The following is a 27,156-nucleotide window of genomic DNA, read 5'->3' as shown; positions in this document are numbered from 1 at the left end:
GCATATAAGTGAATAACTTTAAAATTTTCAAATATTAATAGTCCAAAGCAAAATAGAATTGTGTCAATCTAACGCCCACTCTTTAAAAAAGTAAACTCGCGTTTTATACTTTTTTGTTATCGCGTTTTATTTTAGATAAAAAATAATAATAATAATAAAAATTTTAAACGGGAGATTTTCAAAATCTCAAGTTTTAAATATTTTTTAAGTTTAAAACTCGTTTTATTTTAGATAAAAATAATAATAATAATAATAAAGTTTTAAATGGAAGATTTTCAAAATCTAGAGTTTTAAATGTTTTTTTAAGTTTAAAACGCGTTTTATTTTAGATAAAATAATAATAATAATGTTTTAAACGGGAGATTTTCAAAATCTCGAGTTTTAAACGTTTTTTTAAGTTTAAAAACGTGATATTTTGAAAAGCACGGGTTTTAAACTGATAGAATACGTCTTACCAATTTAACGGGTTTTAAACTCGTTCAAAAAAAACACTGAATTTGGTGACAATGGTCCTGCAACATATTTGCCCGAAAGCTTGCTACGTTGCTAACATCTGCTCTAACCAAGAGCAACCAAGATGAGTTACGGAAAATACTGTTTATACACTCGCCTCTATAAAAAATTGTTGTTCAACAAACAACAGTTAAATATCTTTAATATATAGAAAAATGATGAGTCGAGTGAATAGTGAATGTGTGTGGACGTAGAGGTATTTTGGTCATTTTATTATTTTTTATTATTTTTTTAACTTTTGAAAAGTAAAATAGTAATTTAATGTTTATAAACTTTAAAAAAAAAATTGTGGATCCCACGTGGGTACTACGTGCACAGTAGCTACTACACTGTAATACATTTGCATGGATACATTTTACAAGTCGGAGTGGGATCGACATTCTGTTCCTCAGTAACACAACACATGGGAAGTTCTACGTTGGCACAACCAGCCAATTTCTCACCAACTCATCCTTCCCCTGAGTTTCGATGCCTACTACACTTAATGTCACCTTCACGACTTGCTTACAGCTCACATATGGGAAACTACTCCTTGAAGAATCCACTGGAATCAGCAAGTTTAGGGCATCAGTGCAACAATTGAGGAGGTCGGAATATACATCACCGCATTCTATACAAAACACTAAAGCCAAGCCCACACAATTTTGAGGTAAAGATCATCAAAATCATATCTTTATTCCAGCAAACGTCGTTGGTCAAGGCAATTACTCTTCAATCGTCCCAGGGATGGAGACGGAGTACGCTACTTCCTCACTTCAACTCAATGAAGAAAGACGGCATTTTTCTGGAATTCCCCTTCTAACTCTAGCATCTTTCCGATTATTTAGCATATAAAATTCCTAATCTCTTCAGGCCGCCACCAGGTAGTACAAATCTGTGAAGGATAATACCAGCTCAGATGTTTCCCAACAATCTTGGATGAGATACTCACTTTGTATCTTTTAGTCCACTACCTGCCGTTCTACTTTCTGTTTGTTGAGTTCTTAGTAATTTTGACATCTTATGTTGTTTGGATAAAATCTCTGCAATCAGATGGCGCCCAAACAGATCTGCATTCTTGAGGACTAGGTTTCTTGAAGCTGGGTCCACCACATACCCTTGGCCTGTCATCCAATGCAGCAGCTGCAACAGAAGATCCTTCTTTTCAGGTTCCTCAATATAGCGTGACACAGCCATACAGAATACTTCCTGGAAAGATAAACAAAAGTTTTGGATAACTCTTAATTACCAAGTAGAATCGCCCTAGGCTTTTTATGAACATTTAGATACAAAGTGAGGCCTAAGGTGAGAGCTCTATATTATACCCTTTACAGTTTATACATCCAAACATATGACTACAAAATGTTAAGCTGGGATACTAGAACAAATATGTTGTTAAAAAGCTAGCTATAGATGAATAATAGGGAATTGTTTGCTCTTTTCTTTTTCCTTTTTTCCCCCCTTCTTTGGGAGAAATACAAAAATAGATGACAGACACGGTACAAGTTTCTTGATTTATTTATTTATTTTTGACAAGTTAAGTGATAACAGTATGTTCATGTTCTATCAGTAAGCTCTCGTTAACTACTGCATTGACCCTAAAACCTGATCTTTCAGAGGAGGGTGTTAAAATACTGGACTGTGGATCTACTCAAATTACTATACCTGGTCAATCTTATGGCCTGAACCATGAACAGCTTTCACAACATCATTTATCAAGTTGATGTTACCCTTTTTCATAAATGAAACAGCAAACTTCTTTAAAGAGGCATGAGAAATCCGATCAGCATTGTCCTGGACAATATAGAAATCGGACAAAGTAGTTTACGTCAAGATCTAGATGTACATAACCAAAGCCACTGAAGCATGATAAATATACCTTAACCACCACATATGCATCTTTAAGAATCCCTCCTGCCACTAAGATGTTTAACATCTTTCCATGGAGGGCTTTATTCATTGTTCTTTTGCTGTATCTTAACATATTGTAACAAGAAAATGCTTCTGATGGGGCACCAACTCTTCCCAGCTGTAAGATTAAGGAGGAACAGAGTTCCTGCAGATAATAAAAATATCAAAATTGTGAAACTAATTTCTGTTCAGTTCATCGGACCATGTAATACCCTAGGATATTATGTCCTCTACGTGGCTCATTAAAAGCTTTCCTTTTTCAGTGTACCACACAAATAACCAAGTCATGGCTACTAACAGAAAGTAATGGATAAAGCATTGATAGACTTTCAGTTTCCTATCCACTAGTACCACCAATAAATGGCAAAGGTCAACAATTAGTAACTACCACAAAGACATGTTGAAGAGAATAGCAAGCTTATCCAACTTATCAAATGAAAACAATATAACAATCTCAGTGCTACATATAACATTCTTCTTGCTACCACTATCAACTTGTGAAATGATGTCAACTCAACTCATAAATATTATTGAAACAAATATTAAGTCCCACGAGCACAATTACAACTACAGGACCATTTAGGTTCATTGCCCTCCACCCTGATTTTTTAACACGATTACACGAAGTCAGTTTGCCATTACTGATAAGAGAGAGCAAGTTCAAAGAAGTTGGGTAAATAAGTAATAAAATCAGCCATGGTGTTTTGGGGTAATCATCACAGTTAGCGTGGTTTACCTAAAGCACCTGGGTCTCAATTCGTTAACCATTCTCCCTAGTGCTTGGATAAAATACTCCATACTTAATTGACAAGTGCTACTGGTTAGAAAACAAGACGTTCATCAGTTTTCCAATATCATTTTCAGACTTTATAAAAGGACATGATTATTAAATCAGCATGGCTTACACAGAGATGATGAATATTCAATTATATGAAAATAAGAAACTCCAGGAAAACTACCTCATCTGGCTGGTGACCTTTACTGTGCATGTCCACCATGGTGCGATATGCCAGCTGATATAACTTCTCCTTGTAAAAATATTTGATCAGGATGTGAAAGGTATTCCAATCTGGAGATATTTTCAATTCATCCATCTTTCTCAGCATCTGCATTACACTCTCCATTTCACCTGCTTTGCAGTAAGCCCGAAGCATTGTATTTAACATGACCAAGTCATATCTCTCATGTCTGGCTTCAAAATCCCTTGCAAGCTGCTTTGCCTCATGCAAAAGCCCACTTCGGCAATAAGCTGAAATCATGATACTGTCGGAATAGCCATCTGCAAATTATAGTTGCACCAAAACACAGTTAACAAATGAAATTTCTTGCTCTGCTTTATTTTATTTATGTACTAACTGAGCAAAATCACCAAATCTCTAAAATCACATTTACTACAATTTTTGAAGGCACATAATAAGACCAATAAAAGTTTTTAAAGAGAAAATAAAATTCCATGCAAATTGCATCATAGTTAACTTTATAAACAGTATGGACTGCTAAACCATCTTCATTCATGTTTATCCCAAGATTTCAATGCTCTATGAGGTCAGGAGAGAAATACTTTTAAATAGGGGTCCATCCACTTAAAACCCTTTCAGAAAGATCGCTACCGTTGGGCTTATGGATGTTACCTGTTAATTCCATTGGGACCAGAGTCCACAATTTGATTCGTTACACAACTTGGAAGGTAGATTAATGGCCTCAGAAATTAAAATGCACAAACATGTAGATTTAAGAACTTTAGAAGCAAGAAATAGGGTGAAAAAAAGAAAAGAATAAAAAAAAAAAAAAAAAATGCTTAAATTCCATTATTAAGTGCACTTCAAAGATTTAGATACAGTAGCCTGGTATACAATAACCTCCACCCACAGATTTGGAATATCTATAAAATTCCATGAACTTGTTGATTCAATTATACATGATAAAAGCTGAGTGTTTATAGAAGTAGCCATGAAGTAGATATGGACTACCAAACCAGGTGGCCAGTAAAAATCCAAGTTAATTATATATAGTATACAAATATCTATGTGAACTTCTAGTAAGATTACAAAAAAACGAAGGAGTATATTTAAACTGTATACCTACCCGATTTTACATCTTTTGTGACCATTTCATTGAAAATTGCTTTTGCTTCATTCACATGTCCCGCCTTTGCAAGACCATCCATCAACAAACAGTATGGCATCTATAAGAAAGTCAGTGTTTCAGTTGAAGTAGGACAACAAACTAAAACAAATAAAATCAAGAGAGAGAAGAAAAGGACATCATCCCCTCTGCACTTTTTCAAAATCAGATATCTCACAAGTACACAAACCTTAAGCTATCAGAGTAACCCTTAAAGCTATCGTTGAGCAACTGAATGAAATTATTCTAGAGAAAATATATAAACAGACAGATTTTGAAATTCTAAACCATTCTAAACAAACATAATAATATAGAAACAAAGAGTTTATATTATACACAAATTCGGACAACTGCTTCAATATAATAATCCCTTGCATACCTCATCACAAGCAAAGCCCAACGTTTCAAGTTCGAGTAGTAATTGCCTTGATTTTTCAAACAGTCCACCTCTAACATAAACCTTTAGTAAGGTAGTCATGATAACCTGCAGCCATAAATTGTTGAATGGAACTGAGAAATAAAATAGAATAAAATTTTATTATAGAAACATACATTAAGAAACTGTTCTTCTGTTTTATTTGTATGTAATAGGTGTTTCCCCCGTAGCAATGCTTATACCCCCCTTTGTTCTAATAGTTTTTGCGGGAGGTGGGGGGGTGGGGGTTAATGTTAGAGCGACATAATCAACTTGCACTCGAAATTTTCGAGAGGACATCTATATCATATACTGAAATACCAGCTAAGGGTACAATCAACACTAAGTGTGTTACTTACAGTATTATATACCTAGGCAAGTTTTATACCCAATTGGCGTTATGGACCTAACAATCTTTAACCAACTGTATGCCCCAAAAAAAATTGTATATCTGGCTGTTTTTGAGATCCTCAGTCCCTTACCTACAGTCTGTCTATAAAGGGAAATTAGGAAGATGTTAAATGAGAGGTTAGACAGATATCCTAAATCATATCAGAAGAACATAATGAAAAACGTCTTACTAAATCATACATTTTAAGCGATATGGCTAGTTGTTTGTGCATTACTTATCAACATCTGAAATGAGGCATAACACGCATATACATGAGTTACTACAAAAATGACTGTAAACATCAAATGTACCTTGTTTGGAACCAGTCCCTCAGATTTCATTTCTTTAACCAAACTATCAGCCTTTGTGTGATTTCCATCCACAGCATACGCATTAAGCAGAGAGCTGTAATGGAATACATTAGGTTTGAAACCATCATCCTTCATCAGTTGGGAAACTTCCTCTGCTTCTTTGCATCGATTATTTGAAGCACAAACCGCTAAAAGTGTCCCATAGATTACATCATCCATTTGCAATCTATTACGTTTTAGTTCCTCGACCAGATGCATTGCCTTAGGGTATCCATTTTTATCTTTTCTGCAACCTGCAAGCAGCTAGCATGAAAAGACACACGGTGATCACAATAACCTAAACATTTGTAAAAATAAAGTGAAAGGAAGAGATAGGGTTCATGACACATACAGTGCTGTAAGTAACAACATCTGGAATCAACCCGCCCCGCTTCATCTCATCAAACAGTTTGATAGCACTCTCAAATTTTCCATTCTTCACTAGGCAACCAAGAATTGAATTACAAATCGAGACATTTGTTCTCAATGAATCATCTTGTATGCTATTATACACTTCTAGAGCTTTTACTGGATTAAATCCCTTCCCCATGAACTTGATAAAACTGCTATAAGATGCAAAGTTTATCTTGTCATGCTTCCTCATCCAATCAAAGATCTGCAAAAATCAACACTCTCCAAACTGTTACCATAAATCATAAGAAAGCTTACAAATGGCAAATAATAGCATTGCAATAATATAAACTTGACATACCATAGAAACATCTTTCCACTTGTTTTTCGTCCCGTAATGACGCAATATAATATTTAAATCTTGCACCTCCAGTATCTCTCCATACCTGTTAAAAGATGAAGTCTATTAGTTCAAACAGTCTAATATACAAAAATTTGAATATTTTTTGATCAATCAAGCAAGAAATGCAAGTTCAAGTAAATGTTTGAAGAAATGCGTCAGAGAGAAGTAAAAATAACCTTGCAAGTGCAGAACCCAAATCTGGGGCTCGCTGAATGTTAAGAATGGCAGCTCGTTTTGCATATTTAGGATTGTTAGAAGCAATCTGAAGAGTTGGGGTGGTTGCTGTGGAAGTGGCAATGAATTCAAATTCATTAACACTAGTTCCAGTTGAGGTAAGTTGGCAACGATTGCGGTAATAATGGGTTGTATGGAAAAGTGAGTGTGTGATGAGGGGTTGAAAAACGAGACCACCGCTCAAAATTGAAGTGGTCTCCATCGTCTCTCTCTCTCTCGGCGGGAGTTGAATGGGGATAGATGTTTTTGGCGGGACAAAAACAAACACTATTGATGAGTGGCTTGTAATAGAGTTTAGACTTTAGGGTTTATAGGTTAGATTAGTAAATAGAGACAGAAAAACAAAAATATAATAAGAACTATTACTATATATTTCAAACATATGTTTTGGGAACAAAAATAAAAAATACTTATAGAGGACAAAAATAGATACAAGACACAAAATTATGTTGTTCTTTCACCAACAAACTCCATTTCCCAACAAATTTCAATTGAACGAGAGATGTTTTATTACTTTTATTGTTAGTTGTATTTGTTTTTAACATTGTAAATTTTATTAATAACGAGTTTTATAAATAATTAAGATAAAGCGTGCAATAAGTTGTATAGTAATATAATATACAACACTAATGATGTAATGTTTATTTTAATACAAAGTATGGTAATAAAATATATAATGCATGAACGTATGTGAATGAGTATTAGTTTGTGTGTTTATTTTTGTGAGGAATAAGAGCAAGTTAGATTTAAGTATAAAGAGTTTGGTTTGTGATTGTTTTTATTTTTGGGGTTTTATTTTATTATTTGTTATTTTTTTATAACTCCACTAAAACAAATATTCAAACCAACGAATTATTAGAAGTTGATTCTCGATGAAAATGTTTTTCATCCAGTGATTCAAATGAACTAGAGACAATTTTCATAAGATGTTTTATTACTTTTATTGTTAGTTGTATTTTTTTTAACAATATAAATTTGATTAATAACGAGTTTTATAAATAATTAAGACAAACGTGCAACTGACATGCATATTCATAATGTTTACATCTCAACTAGAAACCTAGTTGACTTTTTACACTGGAACCTTACAAAAAAAGGCACATGTAGTATTAAATCTATGTATAATAAACTAAGCATGCCTGTAAATATTCCGGTAACCCACGCTACCACTTTGTCTTTCTGGAATAATGCAAATTTGTCGAGACACACACTCCTAGCATGGAAGTTCTATAATGAGATGGTACCCAGTGGCGGAGCCAGGGGGGGGCCAGGGTACGCCCTGGCGCACCCTCACTTTCCAGTTTCCACCAAAAAAAAAAAACAGTCACTATTCCCTCATAGCCAAAATCCAAACAAATAGGAAAAGAAAAAAATAAAAAGGCAAAACAAACCCATCCCCCAAAAACGGTAACCCACTAACCCCCTTACACGTACTCTTTTTCACTCTCCAAAAATAATAAATTGAAAATAGAAAACCCAAATATTAACCTTTGGCACTCTCTCTCTCATTTTAAATAAATAAATAAATAAAAACCAAAAACCCCTTACGTACTCTCTCTTTTGGTGACTCGGTCTCTCACTCTCTTGAGGATGCTGTGGTAAGTTTTAAATAAATTTTCTAAACCATTTTTTTTTTTTTTTGGTATTTTGTAGGTTTAAACTTGATGCTTTATTTCTCTTGAAATTTAATGGAATAGATTGCATTGATTAATTGCTACTTAAGTATTGTTTAAGGCTAAGTCCAATAGTGCGGCAAAACACCAAATATCACGTAAATTGTGATCCAATGGTGTGTGAAATCGCCAACCGCTAACGCTATCGGTATAAATTTCGCTACAGCCAATTTTAACGATATAGCATACACCAAAACGAGTGGTGCCACAGAAAAAATTCAAAATAAATATACACGCCTCTGTGGGTAGCGGCTAGAATTTGATTTAATTTAGAAATAAATATACACGTCTATTACTGTGGCGGTTAGAAGAATAAATATACACGTCTATTACTGTGGCGGTTAGAAGAAAAAGAGAGATGGGAGAAAGGGTAAAGTGGGGAGGGCGTGAAAAAACAAAGAGTCACACGCCAGTGTGAATGGCGGTTATAAAAGAATTTTTTTCTCTTGAGTGGCGACTACAGAAGAAAAACCATTGGGTCGAACAACACTATCCCGCTAACCGTATATACTGTGCTATTGTGGTTTGCTGTTTTAGGATCCAAACCATTGGACTCAGCCTAAACAACTATGTTAAAGTATTTGATCAAAGAAAAGTCATTGCTAACTCAACCAATGTTGAACTCATAAGATGTTAGTAATGCTGAAATAAGATCCTCCTCAAAACGAAGTCACAAAGAAACTAAAGATGGTGGTTGAAGTATTAGTTAAAAGAAATAATAAATTTTGTGATTGGGTTTGAAATATTAGTTTAAAAAAAAAATGTATGGTTGGTTGTGATGGCTCACCCTCACTTAATTTTCTGGCTCCGCCACTGATGGTACCCACTAGAGATCATTTATCTAATATTATGTTTATCCATAATAAAGCATGTCTTCTATGTGAAAATGTGTTAGAGAGTGTGCACCATCTTCTGCTGCCCTGCCCATTCACAACAGTTTTGTGGTTTCAAACACCTTGGCTGTTTCGTCTAGAGGAATTCAAGCTATACTCCTCTTAGAGGTGGATTGACATTTGGTTCAAGCCACCCCCTGATTGGCCAATAGAAACTAAACAATGGACCAAATTCTGCATGCTTCTTTACTATAACATCTGGGTGGACAGATGTAACATCCTCCATACCAAGACTACACCTTCTATTAACAGAATAAGCAAAGTCATAAAAAATTTATTTGACCTTCTCATTATACCTAGGCCCAATACAAGCAATCTGCTTTGGTCCATCACTGTTAAATGGTTTCCTCATCCAAAGGAACATCTAAAGTTGAATGTGAATGCTAGATTTCTTAAAAATAAAAAACAAGCAGGTTATGGGTATGTGTTGAGAGATGACAAAGGCAAATTGGTGGCTGTAGGAACAAGCACAAGCGGCTCTACCAGTGCAGAGGAATCTGATTGTAGAGGACTTCTCAGAGCCATTAGTTGGTGTCCAAAAAACACCTCCTTAAAGCTTCATGTGGAGTTGGAGGCGAAAAATGCAGTTGATTATATGGGAAATAAGACTTCAAATCTTTCTTGGACAACACAGTTGATATTTTCAGATGCAGCAAATCTTTTTAAACATTTTGGTTATGTAGATATTAATTATGTACACAGAAGTTGAAACTTAGGGGGTGTTTGTTTTTCCTACTTATAAGTGTTTGCTACTTATAAGTGTCAAACACTTATAAGTGCTACTTAGAAGTAGGTCCTAAAATATGTTTGTTTTTTATTTTTCCTACTTATAAGTGTTTGCTACTTATAAGTGTTTGCTACTTAGAAGTAGGTCCTAAAATCTGTTTGTTTTTTACTACTTATAAGTACTTATAAGTGGTAGGGGTGTTTGTTTTTTCAAGCACTTATAAGTGGCGACATTACAATTTTACCCATATTTTAATAACACATGTACTCTATTGTCGAAGTTAATGACGATCATATAAGAAATCAATTTAATGGAAGTAGAAATAAATTCATATAGACCATGCATTAAACAATCCACAATAGACATATTGTTTATTATGATAATCATGAAGTGTTATTGGAAAGACATTAACTTATTCTCATTTGCATCAACTCATTTGTTATTTGGTTAGTTATGTAATTTTATATACATCCACGGGTAGTTATATAATTTTATGTCTAATCCCAACTTATAAGTTGGCGTAAGTAGCTAGGATTTTCTCACTTACAACTTTCGGCCCTGCTTATAATTTTTTTTGACTGTTGGCTACTTATAAGTGGAAAAAAACAAATGGGTAAAAACAAGTGATCCACCACTTACAAGTGCTTATAAGTGGTCTAGCACTTAGTGGCACAGAAGCTATCGACTATTGCTTCTACAAATCCACAGTACAAGAACTGGACAATCACCCCTTGAAACAATGAGGTCAACATTCAGTTTGTTTTCCCTAGTATTCCTTGTCAGATAGTTCCAATATGGTTGAAACAAAGCCTGGAGCATGACAATGTTAATGTAATCATTTGTTGATATAAATAAAACAGCTTGATTACCAAAAAAAAAAAATGGAGAACACTCCCAAAAAAAATAAAAAATTATTATAAATGGTTGGGGCGTTATTAAACTTTTGTATTTATTATAAATGGTGCGCGCAACCATGTGATATCCCCAGCCAATGATCTGACAAGTGCCCACAATGATGAAAAAGTATAATTCCAAACACGTGTTTGCCACTGTTGTAGCTATTTTATAAGATTCCCCGTCACAAACACAACAAAAAACGTGTTTCATACATGTTTTCAACTGTAACAAAATTCCCCCAACATAAAAAAAATGGATCATGGTAATCCATTTCTTCTTTTGTTTAATAGGTTTTATTATAAGATAGATCTTGGAAATGGTTTGGTTACCAAAGAGAAAAACAATATATAAACTATTTTATTATTATAATTAACTCATAAGAAATTGTTCGCTAGAATGACTTACGTCATCTGTTTATGAAAAGGGGTAGGGGACCTCTCTAAAAACCTCGCTTACCAACCAAACAAAAATAAAACAAATAAAAAAAATAGCAACACCTGTTTCAATATAACATACAACTAGTGTCGTGTGCTAATACGACACCTATATTATTTAGCATTACGCTCTCAATATATAAAATCTCATAACACTTCTTACAGAGATTAAAATCAGTCATCGGGATATTCCTTCTTTTGACATGTTCCTAGCTACCGATGTCTAATAAACCTCGCAAGATAAAAAATAAAAAATAAAAACAATGTCATTGAATAATTTTATAACATTCCAATCAATTTTTAACAAAATTGTACATTTTCAAATGTGTTGATTTTTTGTGAGGATGATCTTCATTGAATGAAAAACATTTTCACCGAGAATCAACTTCTAATAATTCGTTGGTTTGAATATTTGTTTTAGTGGAGTTATAAAAAAATAACAAATAATAAAATAAAATCCCAAAAATAAACACAATCACAAACCAAACTCTTTATAGTTAAATCTAACTTGCTCTTCTTCATCACAAAAATAAACACACAAACTAATATTCATTCACATATGTTCATGCATTATATACTTTATTATTGTACTTTATATTAAATTAAGCATTACATTCATTAATGTTGTATATTATATTACTGCTAGTATATGCCCCATGCCTGAAAGGCACTCATCTCTTTGGTTTAGTGATTTGCCCACAATAGATAGTATTTAAAATGTCTAAGAATTAATTGAGATAAAATTCACTTAGCATGATGGTTATGGGTCAGTAGATAGTATTACCAAGCGAGCGCAGTGTGTGTTCTCCTGGATCCGACTCACAACGCGAACTATATTCTTTAGTTGTTTTTAACTTATTAAACTTGATAATAATGATGAGAACGAAAAATAAATAAATTAAACTTTATAATAATGATGAGAACGAAATGAAAAGTAAATAAATAAAATAAAATGATTGCAGCAAGTATCGAACCCGCGACCATACACTTACGGAACACCGCTGATGTAACCGGGTTGCGAACACTGCTAATGCGATATAAAACTGACTTAAGTAATTAAAAACAGCTGAAACACGTATCTTGAGGTTGATCATCACATTTCAGCCATCCAATTGTGCCAAAATCAATCTGGACCATTGTTTGTCTTAGGCTAAATGTAATTTTGTCCTGTAGTGCGGAAAAAATCCCTAGCTTATTATATAGATACAACTTGTTGCACGTAGGGGTGTTCATGGGTCGGTTCTTACTGGTTTCGGTTCTGGGTCTATTTTTAGCGGTTCCTATCGGGTTCGGTTCTTTCGGATTTTTTCTTATATTTTGAAAACCCGGACCCATACCCATTAATTAAGTCGGTTCCGATTCCTTATCAGTAGGGGTGTTCATGGGTCGGTTATGGGTCGGTTCTTACCGGTTTCGGTTATGGGTCTATTTTTAGCGGTTCCTATCGGATTCGGTTCTTTCGGGTTTTTTCTTATATTTTGAAAACCCAGACCCATACCCATTAATTAAGTTGGTTTCGGTTCCTTATCGGGTTATACATTTTTATTGCTAAAATTATTATTTTTAGTTATATAACCGATATAAAAGTTGGTTTACAGTGACTATAACACTTGCCATCGATATTTTTGTCCTCTCATAAGAAGTAATGGTCATAAATTCAATAATAATATTTGAAAGTTATCTAAAAATTTTAAATACATTCTCATACATTATATATATGTATATATTTTAAATCGAACATATGTATATTATACTATACATAATGCGTTATATAGAGAATAAATACCACATATACCACAATTGTTAGTTAGCATTGCACGTATTCGTTATCTAATATATATACATGTAATATATCAAACACGTACACGTACACGTTCATGCATTAGTTAATATAGACAGTGCATAAGTTAATTCATAGTATACGACTATATCGTTATAGGCGTAAGGCGCGTAAACATTATTATTAATATTTATAATACACATATTTAATGTAATATTATAAAATATACATTTAATAATACACATTTACTATTATGCTAGATGTTATATATATTTAGTATAATTTTACACCTAACAAATATAGACTATATATAATACTATATATAATAATAATGTTTGGGTTTGTTTTTATTTAGTGTAATATAATATTAAATTCTATACATCAAAATAAAACTAATCGGTTCCGGTTTCGGTTTGGATACCCATCGTTTTTTTACTATTCGGTTCTAATGGTTTCGGTTCTTTATCGGGTCGGTTTTTGAAGACCCACTTTAAATGGGTCTAATATTTTAGGACCCAGACCCGCTATAAATAGTTCCGACTCCGGTTCAGGTAATTGGGTACCCATGCACACCCCTTCAGTGTCCTGTTCGAATAGAGAATGAACAATAGAAGAATTCCCTTTCTAACTATAGTGGGCTTGTTAGTTGGGCCGTTGGGTCCTGGTGTCGTTTTAATACCCGTTCGTCTAGGATTCATAACACAACCCAAATTTTAGAGACGGCGGCTAAGTTGAAGAAGAAGAAATGCAGTGGGCAGGCAAAGCAATGGATGTATTGACAAGATCGAGCAACAACAACATTGTCATCAACACATTTCTAGTGGGTGTTTTTGCTGCACTTTGTTTTCGGTCAGCGAATCAACAGAACGAAATCCAAGCCTTAGAAGCTGAAAAAACTCTCTTACTAAAGCCAACAAAGCCTCCAAGGAATCCATGTGGGATTGGAAACAACAGCTTTTGCTGAAGCCACTGTGGACGGCTCACCGGTTCCCTTGTCTAGAATTAAAGCTATTTACGGTGAAGCTTTTACCGGCCCAGAAGGTACCTTTATTTTTACTTTCATTTAAATATTCCATAGACACTGGCCTAGTTTTTAAATGTTGCCCACGATCTTTTATATTTGAATGAAGCCTCAATTGGTTTTCTTTAATCCAGAGGTTGCCTTGAACATAAGAATAATGGCTTTGATAACGAGCATTTGACTTAGTGATGTATAAAAAAAATGAGTAAGGTGTCATCTGCATATTGTAAGAGACCAATATCCGGGATATGTCCCATGGACATGGCTTTGTGAATCAGCTTCCTCAAGGCCTCCATAACGATGACAAATAGGGAGGCAAGAAATTTTGTTATGATTTTGTAAGTTGTAACAAGGTGTGGTTTTGGTCAAGAGACAGATTTTGGATGGTACATTAATAGCCAACGAGAGCAGAGGCTTCAGAATTCCATCTGGCAAGTCAGGAATTGTCTGTAAAATCGACTTTACCAAAGCTTACAACCATGTGAGCTGAGAATTTCTTGACTAGTTGCTATGTCGGATAGGGGTTGGGGAGACTTGGATTGATCGGATTCAAACTTGGATTTCTCATGCTAGATTTTCTGTGATGGTGGAAGGCTCTCTTGTTAGTTATTTTAAAAGTTAGAAAGGATTGAGGCAAGGGGATCCCTTGTCTCCACCTTTGTCTGCCGTTGTCATGGAACTGTTGAGTAGACTCATCCATCAAGGCTTGTCTAAGGAGTTTATTATAGGCTTCAAATCTGGTGTACAGGGCCCCAAATTTGTTATCTTCCATTTTGCTGACGACACCTTATTGTATCTTGACACATCATTTAGTCAAGTGCTCGTAGTCAAAACCAGCTTGCTTCAGTTTGAGGATGTCTCCAGTTTAAAACAAATCTAGCAAAATGCTCTATAATCAAGATAGTAATGTACCAAACATTTAGCATCTTGCTGCTGTATTGGGATTGGCAAGTACTTAGGACAACCCAGGGGCGGTTCTTACAAATAAAAGAAAGTTTGGGACCCAATTATTGATCATGTTCACAGGATAATCGAAAGATAGCTGCATAAATTGTTTTGTAAGGGAGGGATAAGTACCTTAATTGGAAGCACTCTCGCTAACCTACTAGTCTAGCAAATGTCTATTTTGACTTCACCGGTCAGTGTCGCTAGCCATACTGATAGTATTATTAGAGACTTCTAATGGGGTTCTACCTCGTGAAGGAGAAAGATCCACTTGGTTGCCTGTGACCAAGTTTGCACATCAAAAGAAACAGGTCTTTGATTCTCATTCTTATGAATGAAGCTATGCTGTCAAAATGGCCCATTGGTAAATTGCATTTGTAGATGTATGTATGTAAAGTTGAAAAACACCACCATTATGGAAATGTACACACGGTGGAAAAAGTAAATTTGAGATGAGGTTGTTGAGATCATGTATTGTCTTAAGGAAGTAGTTCATAGTAAAGTGCTTGGATCACAATAGTTTTTAAAATTATAGATGCATGTTTATGCCACTGTACCAAAATGTTTATGCATGTTTATGCCACTGTAGATCAATCTGGATATAGAGTTGGATGGTGAAAGTCAATAGAAACTATGAACGTAAGTAATGTGTCTGTATCTAGACCATATCAAGTAATTGAACTGTTTTCATCTTTCATACTCTCGAAAACACAATGAAAGGGCAATTTTATCTCAGTCGAAGAATGTTTTCGGAAATTAGTTTGAAGACTTGTCGTGACCCCTTATGAAAGGGTGGCCTCTTTTCTTTTGTTCGTGCAGATCCTGATGTTAACTCTTTGCCTTTATGCAGGCTTAGCTGTGGCTCCTGCAAGTGAAAGTACGAAGCCACCAGCAACAAAGTTTGTTGTATGAATCACCTCCTGACTTTTGGTGTCATTAATGGATAACGAGGGGTGATCCTCCCTGAGAGTTTTCTCTGAGTGCTATATGTGTTGAAAGCACCAACATTTATTTTGTAATTTTATCTCCACGAATTATGATATTCATGGGGTGGACAGGAAGTAGATAAAGTTTTCGAATGAGCAGGATTGAGATAGGTAAGCCTGCTGAACTACGTGCCTGTTAGTTTGAGATTGTAGTTAGACCTGCTGAACATATTTGAGGACCTCAATTATGTGATCTAGTTTAATTTGACCCAGACATATTGCACAAACCTCAATGGACTCTCCAAAAAATAGAACAATTTGTGATGCAACACTAATACTTTTTTGTTGATGAAAGCCTACAAGGCTAAAAATGTATGTCGATAAGTTGACTGTAAATCTACAATATTTGATGTCAACCCTTTGATCCAGAAATAAGGCTTTCACAGTTGACTTATATTGTTGCTTAGTTTTTTCTTTGCTGCCGTTGGTTTAATCATCAACAGGACGAACCCGGAATTGAATCTGTAAGCAAGTAACGTAGGGTAGATGTTAAGCAAGTAAGTACTTTGAAAGGGAAACTTATTTCACACTCAAAGTGCGTTTAAAAGTCTAAGGTGTTATAGAACACATGGCAGTATGGCACCTTCTAGTGCTCGCTGGACTTTTAATCAAATTTGAGAGCAACAGGATTATGTTTATTGTTGCATATGTTTATAATTGGAGGGGACTATTGATGGTGGAAAAAACCCAACCCTGTCAGTGCTGTGGAACATCTACATTCTACCTAACCAATATATATGCAAACTGACCAGTGGAGATGTTCACCAGTTAAGTTGATCTAGATAAACCAGGTGGTATCTGCTTGTTGAACTGCATTGACACACTGGTGACACTGGACATTCCGTTCCCTTGTGGGACCGATTTTATACTTCCGAATTAAATTTTATCGAAAAAAAAATCAGAGGTCAATAAATAGACTTGTGCTCGAGAGGAACTTGACCAAAATTATGTGTGAAAGTCGTAACCAAACGCACTAATAAAGAGTATTCCAATTTTAGCCGTAATGAAAATATTCCTAGTAATAAATAAGGTATTTGTTATTCACGGACCCTATATTGTGTTGGCAGACCAAAAAAAAAAACAATTATTACAAGTGTATATTGTGTTGGGCAGACCAAAAAAAAAAAAAAAAAATATTACAAGTGTGTCATTGTTTTCAAAAAGTTGAATTCGAAAACCCCAAGCTTTAAACTTCGATTAGGTTATCAGACAAACCCAACGATATGACCACGTGGCTGTTTTGAATTTAAGTCTTCTCAAACGATATGGCCACATTATTGGAAACTTAGTCCAAACTGTGGCCATATTGTTGGGTTTGCACAATGAACGGCCTACTGGGGTCTTTTAAGCTTCGATTTTCGAATTCAACTTTTTGGGACCAATGACATACTTGTAATAATTGTTTTTTTTAGATTTTTTAGAACCAATGACACATTTGTAATAATTGTTTTTTTTCCAACACAATATGGGGTCATTAGTAATAGGACTCATAAATAATGAGGTCGTGTACCCGAGAATATCCTAATAAATACTATTCGAGAGGATTGGATGTGTGATCCAACGGTTTGAAAATGTTGGATCACACATTATCTAACATCCAATGGTCTCAAATCTTATCTTCGGGTAGCCAGACGTTTATTCATAACTCTGGGCTACCCGAGAATATCCTCAAAAACAAATATTAAGGCATAATCTAAAAATATTTTGACCCCTTTGAATTTCATTACAACACAACACAACACACCATTCTCACAGAGCTATGCTAATAAGTTCCACCGTTGATCAACACTTTTCCTCTTTTTCAATTTTCCCCAATTTAGGGTTATTATTATTTACTTTTTTTAATTCTCTTTCCTCATAATAAAAGCGTTTCAATTCTTTTTATATTCTGACACACACACACTCTTTTTGCTTCTTCTGCTGAAGGCAGCAAACATTCATGTTGGTTTCAACTTTTCATATTTATTTCTGAATTGTTCATCTCCATTGTTGTTGTTGTTGTTGTTAATTAATTATTGGTTTTTAGATCTTGTAATGGAAGATAGTGTGTTGTGTTCGTGGTCTGTTTTTCGGGCTTTTCTTGCTATTATTCAGTGGTGGGGTTTTAATGTTACTGTCATTATCATGAACAAATGGATCTTTCAGGTAATTACTTTAATTTTATATCTATGATTTATATGAGATTTGTTCTAATTGTTGATCTGATTGTTAGAAACTGTACTGTTATTGTGATTTATTTTCAAATTCATGAATATATATACCAGCTGACGGTGCTTCTGATTAATTTTAGAATATATCTGTGACTTGTTACCCGACTACTAACACTGAGTATTATCACTGCAATATGATTTTGTATTGTAACGGGACTCGTGGCCTACATCCGTGTTGTGTTTCTTTTCTTATTTTGCTTCAGCTTGGTGGCTTTGACCACCTGATTTTGTATCTAGTGTATTTATGTTTGAGAACAAGGGAATGATTGGTGAAGGAATGTCATCATTTTTAGGGATTTGAGATTTCTTGATCTCATTTGTAATTGGAATACAATGGTTTTGTAGTTTTTGTATTCGGGAATCATGTGGGTTTATAGCTAGTTACTCTTAGGAATATAACTTGATTGTAAGTTTGTAACACTTTTATTGGGATTGAAATATAAATTTTACGGATAAAAAGAAGAAGAAGCTGCAATATGATTGTCTTATTCTGCACAATAGTAGTCTGGTAGCTTATTGCAATAGTAACTGCAAATATGTTTTTCATTTGCTGTGGACTAATGAACCTCTTTTGGTTTGTGCTGTTTATTACTGGAAACATGTGTCTGATAAAATGCTGTTTAGATTTTCAAGCATCTTTAGTGTGAAGTTTCCATGGTTTTGATATCCTTTATTTGTACAGAAATTGGATTTCAAATTCCCCCTGTCAGTATCTTGCATTCATTTCATATGCTCATCAGTTGGAGCTTACCTAGCAATCAAGGTGTTCAAAGTCAAACCACTGATACAAGTTGAGCCCGAAGACCGATGGAAGAGGATATTTCCTATGTCTTTTGTTTTTTGTATGAACATTGTGTTGGGGAATGTTAGCTTGCGGTACATTCCAGTCTCCTTTATGCAGACAATAAAGTCATTCACTCCTGCAACTACAGGTTGGTTTCTTATGTAATTCTGCCTTCATTAGATTGACACTCGTCAAAATATTAGCTATTGATTTTGCATTTGAATTTTGGAATAGTTGTACTGCAATGGCTAGTCTGGAGAAAATACTTTGACTGGCGCATCTGGGCTTCTCTGGTGCCTATTGTTGGAGGAATACTTCTCACATCTGTCACTGAGCTTAATTTCAATATGTTTGGATTCTGTGCTGCGCTATTTGGTTGTTTAGCTACATCTACCAAGACCATACTTGCAGAGTCACTACTGCATGGATATAAGTTTGACAGGTAGTTCGGCCCTTTTCAACTCTTTGATCCACTCACAGTATATGAATACTTAGTTTGCCTTAATGTATCTGTATGGACGTAACACCGTTGTACTTACACCAGATTCATTAACGCTGATAGTTTCCTATTTCTAGGCATTCTTTTTCTGTGTGTGTCTATACCTTTGCTTGCCAGCGTAACAGATTGTCTGGAAATACTTATCTACTTTTGGTTCTTTCCCTGTCAATGAATGTGTGGTGCTTAAATGTTTAATTAATATCGTTTGAGAACAAAGATCACATCTATCCTTGGCTTATTCCCGTGTGACTATATGAATGGGATCTGTCACACGAGTTTTTTTACTAAGTATATGATTGGGGCCTAGTATGTATAGTTTCTAAAATCATTTCCAATAATTTTGTCTCACATCTGTTTTGATTTCCTTCGTGTCTCTTACCTTCTACACAATATTTGTCCCCTTGTTATAGGTGCATCATTCTGTCTTCATTGAACATGTCCTACTATATATGATCTATGCCTACTTTTACTTATTTTCTCATGGACTTTTATTTGGAACCTCTCCCTTCTTGTCACTCTTTATCATCCATCTTAACATTTTCATCTATGCTACATGCATTCATTATTCTTGTTTCTGCTTTAGTGCCCAATGTGTGGATGAACCATTGCAACACATCCCCACAAAAACCTGGCAAATGTAAGAAAGTCATATGAAGCTTAGAGATGAATCATTGCATTTTTATTTTAAACATTTGTTTTGGTTTGGTGTCGTATGCGCTTATTATAAGATCAGCCTTTTATGCAATTTTAGTACTTCATTTACTGCGTAACTTATCAATAGAGTAGTTTTCACTTTACTACATAACTTACTGCCTTTCAACTCGATGTTGATTCTGACATATTTTTCTTTGTACTTTGTAGCATAAACACAGTGTATTACATGGCACCGTTTGCAACAATGATCTTGTCAGTTCCGGCCCTTCTACTTGAAGGGGGAGGGGTTGTGGAATGGTTGCACACACACGAGTCTCTTTACTCATCACTAACCATAATTTTTGGTTCTGGGTTGTTGGCTTTCTGTCTTAACTTTTCCATTTTTTATGTTATCCACTCCACAACAGCTGTAACTTTCAATGTTGCGGGTAATCTTAAGGTAAGAATGAAGTTAATGGATTAGGCCTCACATTTTCCTACTTGTTAACCACTATAGTAAACAATAAGTATGGAAAACCTCATTAATTGATTCTGTTTTAACAGGTTGCATTTGCGGTGTTGGTTTCTTGGTCGATATTCCGAAATCCAATTTCAATGTTGAATGCTGCTGGATGTGCAGTTACTCTAATTGGTTGTACATTTTACGGGTATGTGAGACATAAGCTTTCGCAGCAGCAGCCAGGAACACCTCGGACTCCAAGGACCCGGTTGGAGATGGCTCCCCTTGTAAACGATAAATTAGATGATAAAGTCTAAGTTAACAAATTGGGGTCCATGTGATGCTAGATTAGGCAAGGTTCAGAAGTTAGAGGCAGTATTTATGTCGGCTATGTTTCTTGTGTAAGCTAGCTGATCCATTAGTAAAAGTAGAATTTTTCTTTGACACCTCATGCTATATGTGCCGCGTTTTTGTTGTGTCCTCCTTGAAAAAGCAGCTGGTTATAGACTTATAGTACACAGAATATCATTGAACATGTAACTCAATAGTTGGTCTGAAGTCTGATTTTGGAATTAATTTCCTATCTATTAGATTCCTTCTCGAGTGATGTTGTAAGGGACTAAGGGGCTGTCTGTTCAAGGTTTTATTCTTTGTTATTTTTTGCAGTTTCAAACTTTCAATGTCCTTAAGGTGTCCAACTCAATAATTGGCACCAAAGCGTGTCCAATGTCCTTAAGGTGCAACACTAGAAAATCACCAATCACTCTTGTAAAACAACCAAGACGCCAATCTCAAGTGGTGTCAGTAGCTGATGTTATTTCCCGCATTTTACCTGCATATACATAGCACACAAGATAGCAAAGATAGCAGAATTGGGTGGCACCAACCGGCGGGAGACAAAACTTTTGCAATTATAGGGATTAAAAGAACGCCAAACGGTTGGAAATGGTCTCATTCCTTATAGTTGCCCTCAATATGAGTCAATGAAGTGCTACACTGCAACTACATGATTTTGCTATACATCGAACTGATCGAAGTATCAAACATATATTGCGTGGAACGGACTACTTCTACTTGATTTTATTGACTAGCTTCTATAACACTACAAGTTGCTTTACTAACTACCGTAAAACAATCACAAAAAACAATAAAAATACAGTCTCACTGGGACATGCTCTTTCCTTCTGTGAAGTTATTAAGAAACAACAAACACTACTAGTACCAAAATTAGATTCTTCCAATAGTGTTCTGACGGTAGTGTTCTGACGGCTTATTCACATACTCCCTTTTAATAGGCAATCTCATTCTGTGTTGTTGATCAGTAAAAATATGTTGAAATTAAATGCGGTTTAGGTGTTCAAGCATTTCACATCCATGACCTCCTTGGTCCTGACATCCTTTATTCATACAGAAACTGCATTTCAAGTTCCCCGTCACTCCGTCAGTATCTTGTATTCATTTTGTGTGCTCAGCTGTTGGAGCTTATCCAGCAATAAAGGTGTTCAAAATTAAACCACTGATACCAGTTGAGCTGGAAGACTGATAAAAGAGGATATTTCCTATGTCCTTCATTTTCTGTATGAACATCGTGCTAAGAACTGTCAGCTTGCGATACATTCCAGTGTCTTTACGCTGACGATAAAATCATTTACTCCTGCAACAACAGGTTAGGTTAGTATAATATTCTGTTCTCACTTTGAAACCTGAAAGGAGAATTTACCAGAGCTCTTCTTTGTAACTGGAAAGGAGAATTTACCACAGCTAATAATTGTGCATTTAAGTTGTGGAATGGTTGTGTAGTTTATGGTGTCGAGGCATGTCAGGCTCCACTGTTCCTATAGATTTCTAAGTAGAAAAAAAAAAAAAAAAAAAAAAAAAATAATAATAATAAACTTCACTAATGGATACTGTCTTGGTGGTATTTTAACTTTTAACAGGTTGCACTAGCGGTGTTCATTTCTTGGTTGATATATTTCAAAATCCAATTTCTGCATTAAATGCTGCTGGATGTGCAGTTACGCTTATTGGTTGTGCATTTTATGGGTATGTGAGGCATAGGCTATCCAGAAGCCATCAGTAACACCTCGGACTCGAAGGACCCGGATGAAGATGGCTCTTTGTGAAAATGATGAGTTAGACAGTAAAGGCTAGTGTTAACAAATGCTAAACAATAGAAAGATTCCTTAGCTTTCAGTTACCGGAAAAGAAGAATATTCCACATGTTTTTACAGTTGAAATTGTTGCAGTGTACCTCTTTTCTCGAACTCTCATGGCCCATCTTTCCATATTTTCTCTTGTTTCCCATACTTTACTTTCTCTTTCCCAGTCCCAGATATCCTTTGCACCAAAGATTCGGACTTGTCCTTTATTCAAGTTCCTTGGTTCCTGCTAAAACAAATCAATCATAATGTTAAAAGGTCCCCAGTCTAGATGCTTTAAGAAATATGCGTAAGTTCGAGATTATTTTAGTAGAATGACATTTACTGAAAGGAACTAGAAATTCTTCCTAGCCCTATACTTCGTCCAGTGCTCACTATATTAACATGAAAATTGAACTTCCTAATAGAACGTGTCAAATATAAAATAACTTAGTATTCGGGCAGACCCTTCTTTAGAGCCTTGTGCTGACCTTCACTTTTCTTATATCAATTGACGTTCATTCTGCCTGCACATTTTATGATAAAATTTATAAAAGGCAAGTTTTCCTCAAGGTTCATGGACCATTCGACGTAAAACATGGTCTTAGAAAATGTTTATTTGTAGAAAATGGTGTGTCCTTCACTCCTTGTTATTAAGACTATATCAATGACGATTGGAGGTAAATCTTAGAGAAAGCAAGTCACAGTATACCTCATGAGAAAAAAAGTACACTTTAGTGTGGTGTTCTGACACATCACCATGTATATAAAGACGCTGATTCACGATTGAAAGCGCTGCCTCGATATCAATAAACCCAGCATCAACCATCCTCCTCAATGCTCTTGCTTGCGAAGTCTTCCCTCTTAGAGAAATAGGAAAGTTATAATTTGCTTGTGAGGAAACCTATGAAAAGCTCTTGAGTATACTATTCAAGAATGTAAAGCATAAGCAGGCCGCATATCCAACTATAAAGCAAACAGAACATAGATCCATGAAAATACATCTTCAGTATATTAGAAAGATCAGACTCACAGAGGAGTTACCTGCTTGGTTCATTGAATGGTGATCGTAATTCGGGTGCAGGTATAATGCCAGCAAGCATCGCAGATTCTCCTAAAGTAAGAACTGTGGGGTGCTTCCCAAAGTAAAAATTAGATGCTGACTCAATCCCATAAACACCATGTCCCCAGTAAATCTGTATCATCACATTTCCCGTTAAACTTTCCAATGAAAGATTTATAACATAATAGAGATGTGAAAAAAAAAAAAAAAAAATACATCGCTTGCCTTGCTCAAATAGGAACATAAAATTTTCGATTTTGACAACTTCCTCTCCAGTATCAATGCCAATAACATTTCAATGGCTTTTCTCGATAAGGTACGGTCATTAGTTAGAAATGTGTTCTTCACAAGCTGCAAAGTGTAATAAGAACAAATAAATTCTAGATATTTGAGGGCAAATTGTTTACTTGCAGCTCAAGTATTGAAGAAAAAACCACCTGCTGCGTGATCGTACTACCGCCCCCACCTTTGGGAAACAATAACACGGCCCGAGCAACCCCAACAGGATCAACCCCACAATGCCAGAAAAACCGACGATCTTCATAAGCGACAATGGCTTTGAACAAATGTGAAGGATAGTTTATAGCCTCAGCTTCTGCTTTCTCAGAAGAAACAATGAGATCATGCCAGCGTTGAGGAAAGTCTGGTGGTAAGAGAGTGAAAACAAGTCTAAGGAGAAGAAAGATGACAATGTATATACATACAAGTAGTTTCTCTGGGGAGAAGAAATGGTTTGTTAAATGGTCATGAAAAGAGTATGACGAAATGCCTAAATGAACAAGTGATCGTTTGGAAGTTCGTCTAGAGAATATAGGGAATGAAATTTTTGTGCCTTTCTTGGAATGCTTTGAGGTGTAGGTGTTACTGATGAGGTTAATTCTTGGGGTAATGTTGGTGAGTTGAAGAAGATGGGCAGAGACCCAAGCCATGCTATACTATGTTAGAGGTTTCACTATGCCAACCATGAATTTAGATAGAGTTGTATAAACTTTATAATAATTAAATATTAAATGCACATGAAGCTTCAACTAGTATACTGATATGCAGTGGGGCGTGAGTGGAGAGTAGAGAGGGAAGAGGAAAGAGGGAGAGAGAGAGGAAGAGGATCGAAAAGAAAAGACAAGAAATGATAACAAACAGAAACCAACTAAATAACTTTTTGTTCACATAGTCCCTGTTCGCTCCACTCACTTGAATACTAGTGCACTGCGGGGGAGAGAGAGATGGGTGAAGGAGAAAGAGTATTGGGGGCTAAGAAAAAATGAGAGAGAAGTTGAGAAGAGACAGACAAAAACCAACTAACCGCATAGCCTCCCCCTTTTGCCAAGATCATTCGCTCTGCTCACTTGATTAGCTACATAATAATATGGATACATTAAGTTGTAACATTTTCATAGTTAGAGACACTTAAATTGATTATCATAAAATTAGAAAAAAAAATATCACGTTTGGCACTATCCCCTACAATATTACATTTCGGTGATTAGAAACTTCTTATCCAAGTACATTTGGATTTTGAAGAATACATATAAATGTTTTAGTGGAAGGTTACAACTTGTTTGTTAGCTTAAAATAGAAACGTTAATTTAATAAATGAGGAAATTTATTTTATTGTAAAATTACAAGGAATCGAGAATTATATCATTTATATGAAAGTGACTACAGAGATAAAACAAAAAATAATAAAAAAAGAAAATGGTATCAACGGCTTTGGAGCCAAACTCCACAATCTTGTATGAACTTATTTATGGCTATGATGAACATTGGAGTAGGCATCACAACTTTCTTGGGTTTTTTTAACGGATTGATATATTTTTTTTATTAAGATCAATCAAAGAAGGTTAAATACTGATGCTGGACACTAGAGGAAAGTATAAGCTACTCGAATCTTGTATGGTTTCTCTCCAAAGTGTTAGCATATACACCTCGTTATTGTATCAATTTAAAGCATTTCAACATTTTCCACTACAATTAATAATAGCAAAGCCTTTTCCCTTTCATATTCCAAAGAAATCTTCTTTGGATTTAGTTACTTATATTCCATGTGTTAGTTTTCTCCAACATCTCATATGAATCTTTCATATTTCTATAACCCCTCATTTATTTGTTTCGCAATGTTTGATATTATAACTTTCTCCATCTTTAATAGTTTTATAGATTTAGGTAATCATGCCGTATTGGATGAGCCAACGAGCTGCAATTTGTATGAAGAATGTGTTGCTACTTGCCCAACATGACAGCTACATGGCTAGCTCATATAAACCGCATTATACACTTAGTAAAGATGAAGAAAAGCCCACTGAGAGTATCGTCAGCACATTTCTAAATTCGATTTCTAATGTGACATTTGACAATTTATTTGACAATTTTCGTCCCCAACGCGCTGTCAAAACACCGTTTTTATTATAATAGTTGTCAAATTCGAAATCAAAATAGTCAGAAATATAGAAATGACTCGCACGGGACAAATTGTCCCGTCCAAGAGCGGGACGGGACAAGTTTTGCCATTCAACATTTTTTCCTTTTTTTTTTAATAAAAAATACAAATGGGTCGATTTTGTACCATTGGGCTTTTGTACTGTTGGGCCTGAACGGATATATTTAGATCCGTTGGCCTTATGGCCTATATATATTGTTTCACTACCTCACTTATTTTTCACCAATTCACTCATCTTTCTTATTTCATTAAATGGATCACCAATTTACTAATCTTTCTCTCGCCAATTCACAAAATATGGAGCGTCATTCTCGTCCAAAACGTAATTTGGAATTCATCCCTGCTGCTGAAGATGAATTATTGTGTTGAGCATATATGGTTGCACTTGAATGAATGAAGCGTAATATTGCGTTGGACCTAGGCGAGTTATTTGGGATACAACTTGTGGAATATTTAGGCATAACAACAATCATGGAGGTAGAACCAATAAAGTCTTATTAGAACGATTTGAGAGGATTTGCAAATATTGTAAGAAATATCTTACCTTGCCGCGGGCATTTAGGATTGTTGGTGCTTTCAATAGCGATGAAAAGCGAAAAACTGCGGCGAAACGTATGTTTCTAGAAATGAAAAGAGTTGAATTTGTTCATGAACGTTGTTTGGATATTATTGGACATGTACTTGAGTGGTATTAGATTATGTTTTAATGTACTAATTTATTTAAGTTTTATGTTGTAATATGTTTTTATCGTTTACGTGTATGTTTTTATTTAAATAAAATTGTATTTTGTTTTAATGAAAATATATTTTATTGAAAAAATGTGTTTGTTTATAAGTTGAAATTAAAAACAAATCAACTCAACTAGAAATGAAAAACATTATAAGTTAATTTGAAATAAAAACAC

General features: G+C 35.0%; 3 protein-coding genes and 1 long non-coding RNA gene across 6 annotated transcripts; 2 read left to right on the top strand and 2 right to left on the bottom strand.

Annotated features, from left to right (window-relative positions):
- Positions 1-582: 582 nt before the first annotated feature.
- Positions 583-6,883, bottom strand: EMB3103 (Pentatricopeptide repeat (PPR) superfamily protein). The gene is made up of 12 exons (XM_086606075.1): positions 6,614-6,883; positions 6,396-6,480; positions 6,036-6,299; positions 5,645-5,947; positions 4,907-5,011; positions 4,489-4,588; positions 3,363-3,682; positions 2,372-2,548; positions 2,158-2,286; positions 1,467-1,701; positions 839-1,387; positions 583-651 (listed from the first exon to the last, which is right to left on the bottom strand). The coding sequence occupies exons 1-11, from the start codon at positions 6,871-6,873 to the stop codon at positions 1,362-1,364; spliced, it is 2,004 nt and encodes a 667-aa protein (XP_086462201.1). The 5' UTR covers positions 6,874-6,883; the 3' UTR covers positions 583-651; positions 839-1,361.
- Positions 6,884-13,783: 6,900 nt separating this feature from the next.
- LOC147501039 (uncharacterized) lies at positions 13,784-16,421 on the top strand. Its single transcript, XR_015219761.1, has 2 exons — positions 13,784-14,116; positions 15,892-16,421. It is a non-coding gene; the product is annotated as an uncharacterized LOC147501039 (long non-coding RNA).
- Positions 16,422-17,697: 1,276 nt separating this feature from the next.
- Positions 17,698-21,216, top strand: LOC147501038 (UDP-galactose transporter 1-like). 2 transcript variants are annotated; one of them, XM_086606074.1, is made up of 6 exons: positions 17,734-17,968; positions 18,054-18,172; positions 18,920-19,169; positions 19,256-19,463; positions 20,382-20,613; positions 20,718-21,216. In XM_086606074.1, exons 2-6 carry the CDS (start codon positions 18,062-18,064, stop codon positions 20,928-20,930), a joined length of 1,014 nt encoding a protein of 337 aa, XP_086462200.1. In that variant the 5' UTR covers positions 17,734-17,968; positions 18,054-18,061; the 3' UTR covers positions 20,931-21,216. The 2 variants fall into 2 exon arrangements, with proteins under 2 accessions (XP_086462199.1, XP_086462200.1); XM_086606073.1 differs by having other exon boundaries at positions 17,698-18,172.
- Positions 21,217-21,669: 453 nt separating this feature from the next.
- LOC147501037 (uncharacterized) lies at positions 21,670-25,166 on the bottom strand. 2 transcript variants are annotated; one of them, XR_015221211.1, is made up of 7 exons: positions 24,252-24,871; positions 24,040-24,165; positions 23,796-23,947; positions 23,464-23,614; positions 22,865-22,998; positions 22,370-22,458; positions 21,743-22,267 (listed from the first exon to the last, which is right to left on the bottom strand). XR_015221211.1 is itself a non-coding variant. In XM_086606072.1 (6 exons), exons 1-6 carry the CDS (start codon positions 24,741-24,743, stop codon positions 22,258-22,260), a joined length of 1,065 nt encoding a protein of 354 aa, XP_086462198.1. In that variant the 5' UTR covers positions 24,744-25,166; the 3' UTR covers positions 21,670-22,257. The 2 variants fall into 2 exon arrangements, 1 of the variants encoding a protein (XP_086462198.1); XM_086606072.1 differs by lacking the exon at positions 22,370-22,458 and having other exon boundaries at positions 21,670-22,267; positions 24,252-25,166.
- Between the last annotated feature and the right edge of the window lie 1,990 nt (positions 25,167-27,156).

The sequence above is a fragment of the Coptis chinensis genome, chromosome 4 (assembly GCF_015680905.1).
Source record: "Coptis chinensis isolate HL-2020 chromosome 4, ASM1568090v1, whole genome shotgun sequence".
Taxonomy (NCBI): domain Eukaryota; kingdom Viridiplantae; phylum Streptophyta; class Magnoliopsida; order Ranunculales; family Ranunculaceae; genus Coptis; species Coptis chinensis.
The sequence above is the reverse complement of the archived record's forward strand: the minus strand, read 5'-3'. Positions and strand labels throughout refer to the sequence as shown.

Coding starts and splice junctions, on each gene's coding strand:
- EMB3103 (XM_086606075.1), bottom strand. CDS start 6,873: ATGGAGACCACTTCAATTTTGAGCGGTGGTCTCGTTTTTCAACCCCTC. Junction 5,012..5,644: donor AGGGACTGGTTCCAAACAAG/GTACATTTGATG, acceptor TTATGGCTGCAG/GTTATCATGACTACCTTACT. Junction 4,589..4,906: donor TGGGCTTTGCTTGTGATGAG/GTATGCAAGGGA, acceptor ACTTTCTTATAG/ATGCCATACTGTTTGTTGAT.
- LOC147501038 (XM_086606073.1), top strand. CDS start 18,062: ATGGAAGATAGTGTGTTGTGTTCGTGGTCTGTTTTTCGGGCTTTTCTT. Junction 19,170..19,255: donor ATTCACTCCTGCAACTACAG/GTTGGTTTCTTA, acceptor ATTTTGGAATAG/TTGTACTGCAATGGCTAGTC. Junction 19,464..20,381: donor CATGGATATAAGTTTGACAG/GTAGTTCGGCCC, acceptor TGTACTTTGTAG/CATAAACACAGTGTATTACA.
- LOC147501037 (XM_086606072.1), bottom strand. CDS start 24,743: ATGGCTTGGGTCTCTGCCCATCTTCTTCAACTCACCAACATTACCCCA. Junction 24,166..24,251: donor GTAGTACGATCACGCAGCAG/GTGGTTTTTTCT, acceptor TACACTTTGCAG/CTTGTGAAGAACACATTTCT. Junction 23,948..24,039: donor TATGTTCCTATTTGAGCAAG/GCAAGCGATGTA, acceptor GTGATGATACAG/ATTTACTGGGGACATGGTGT.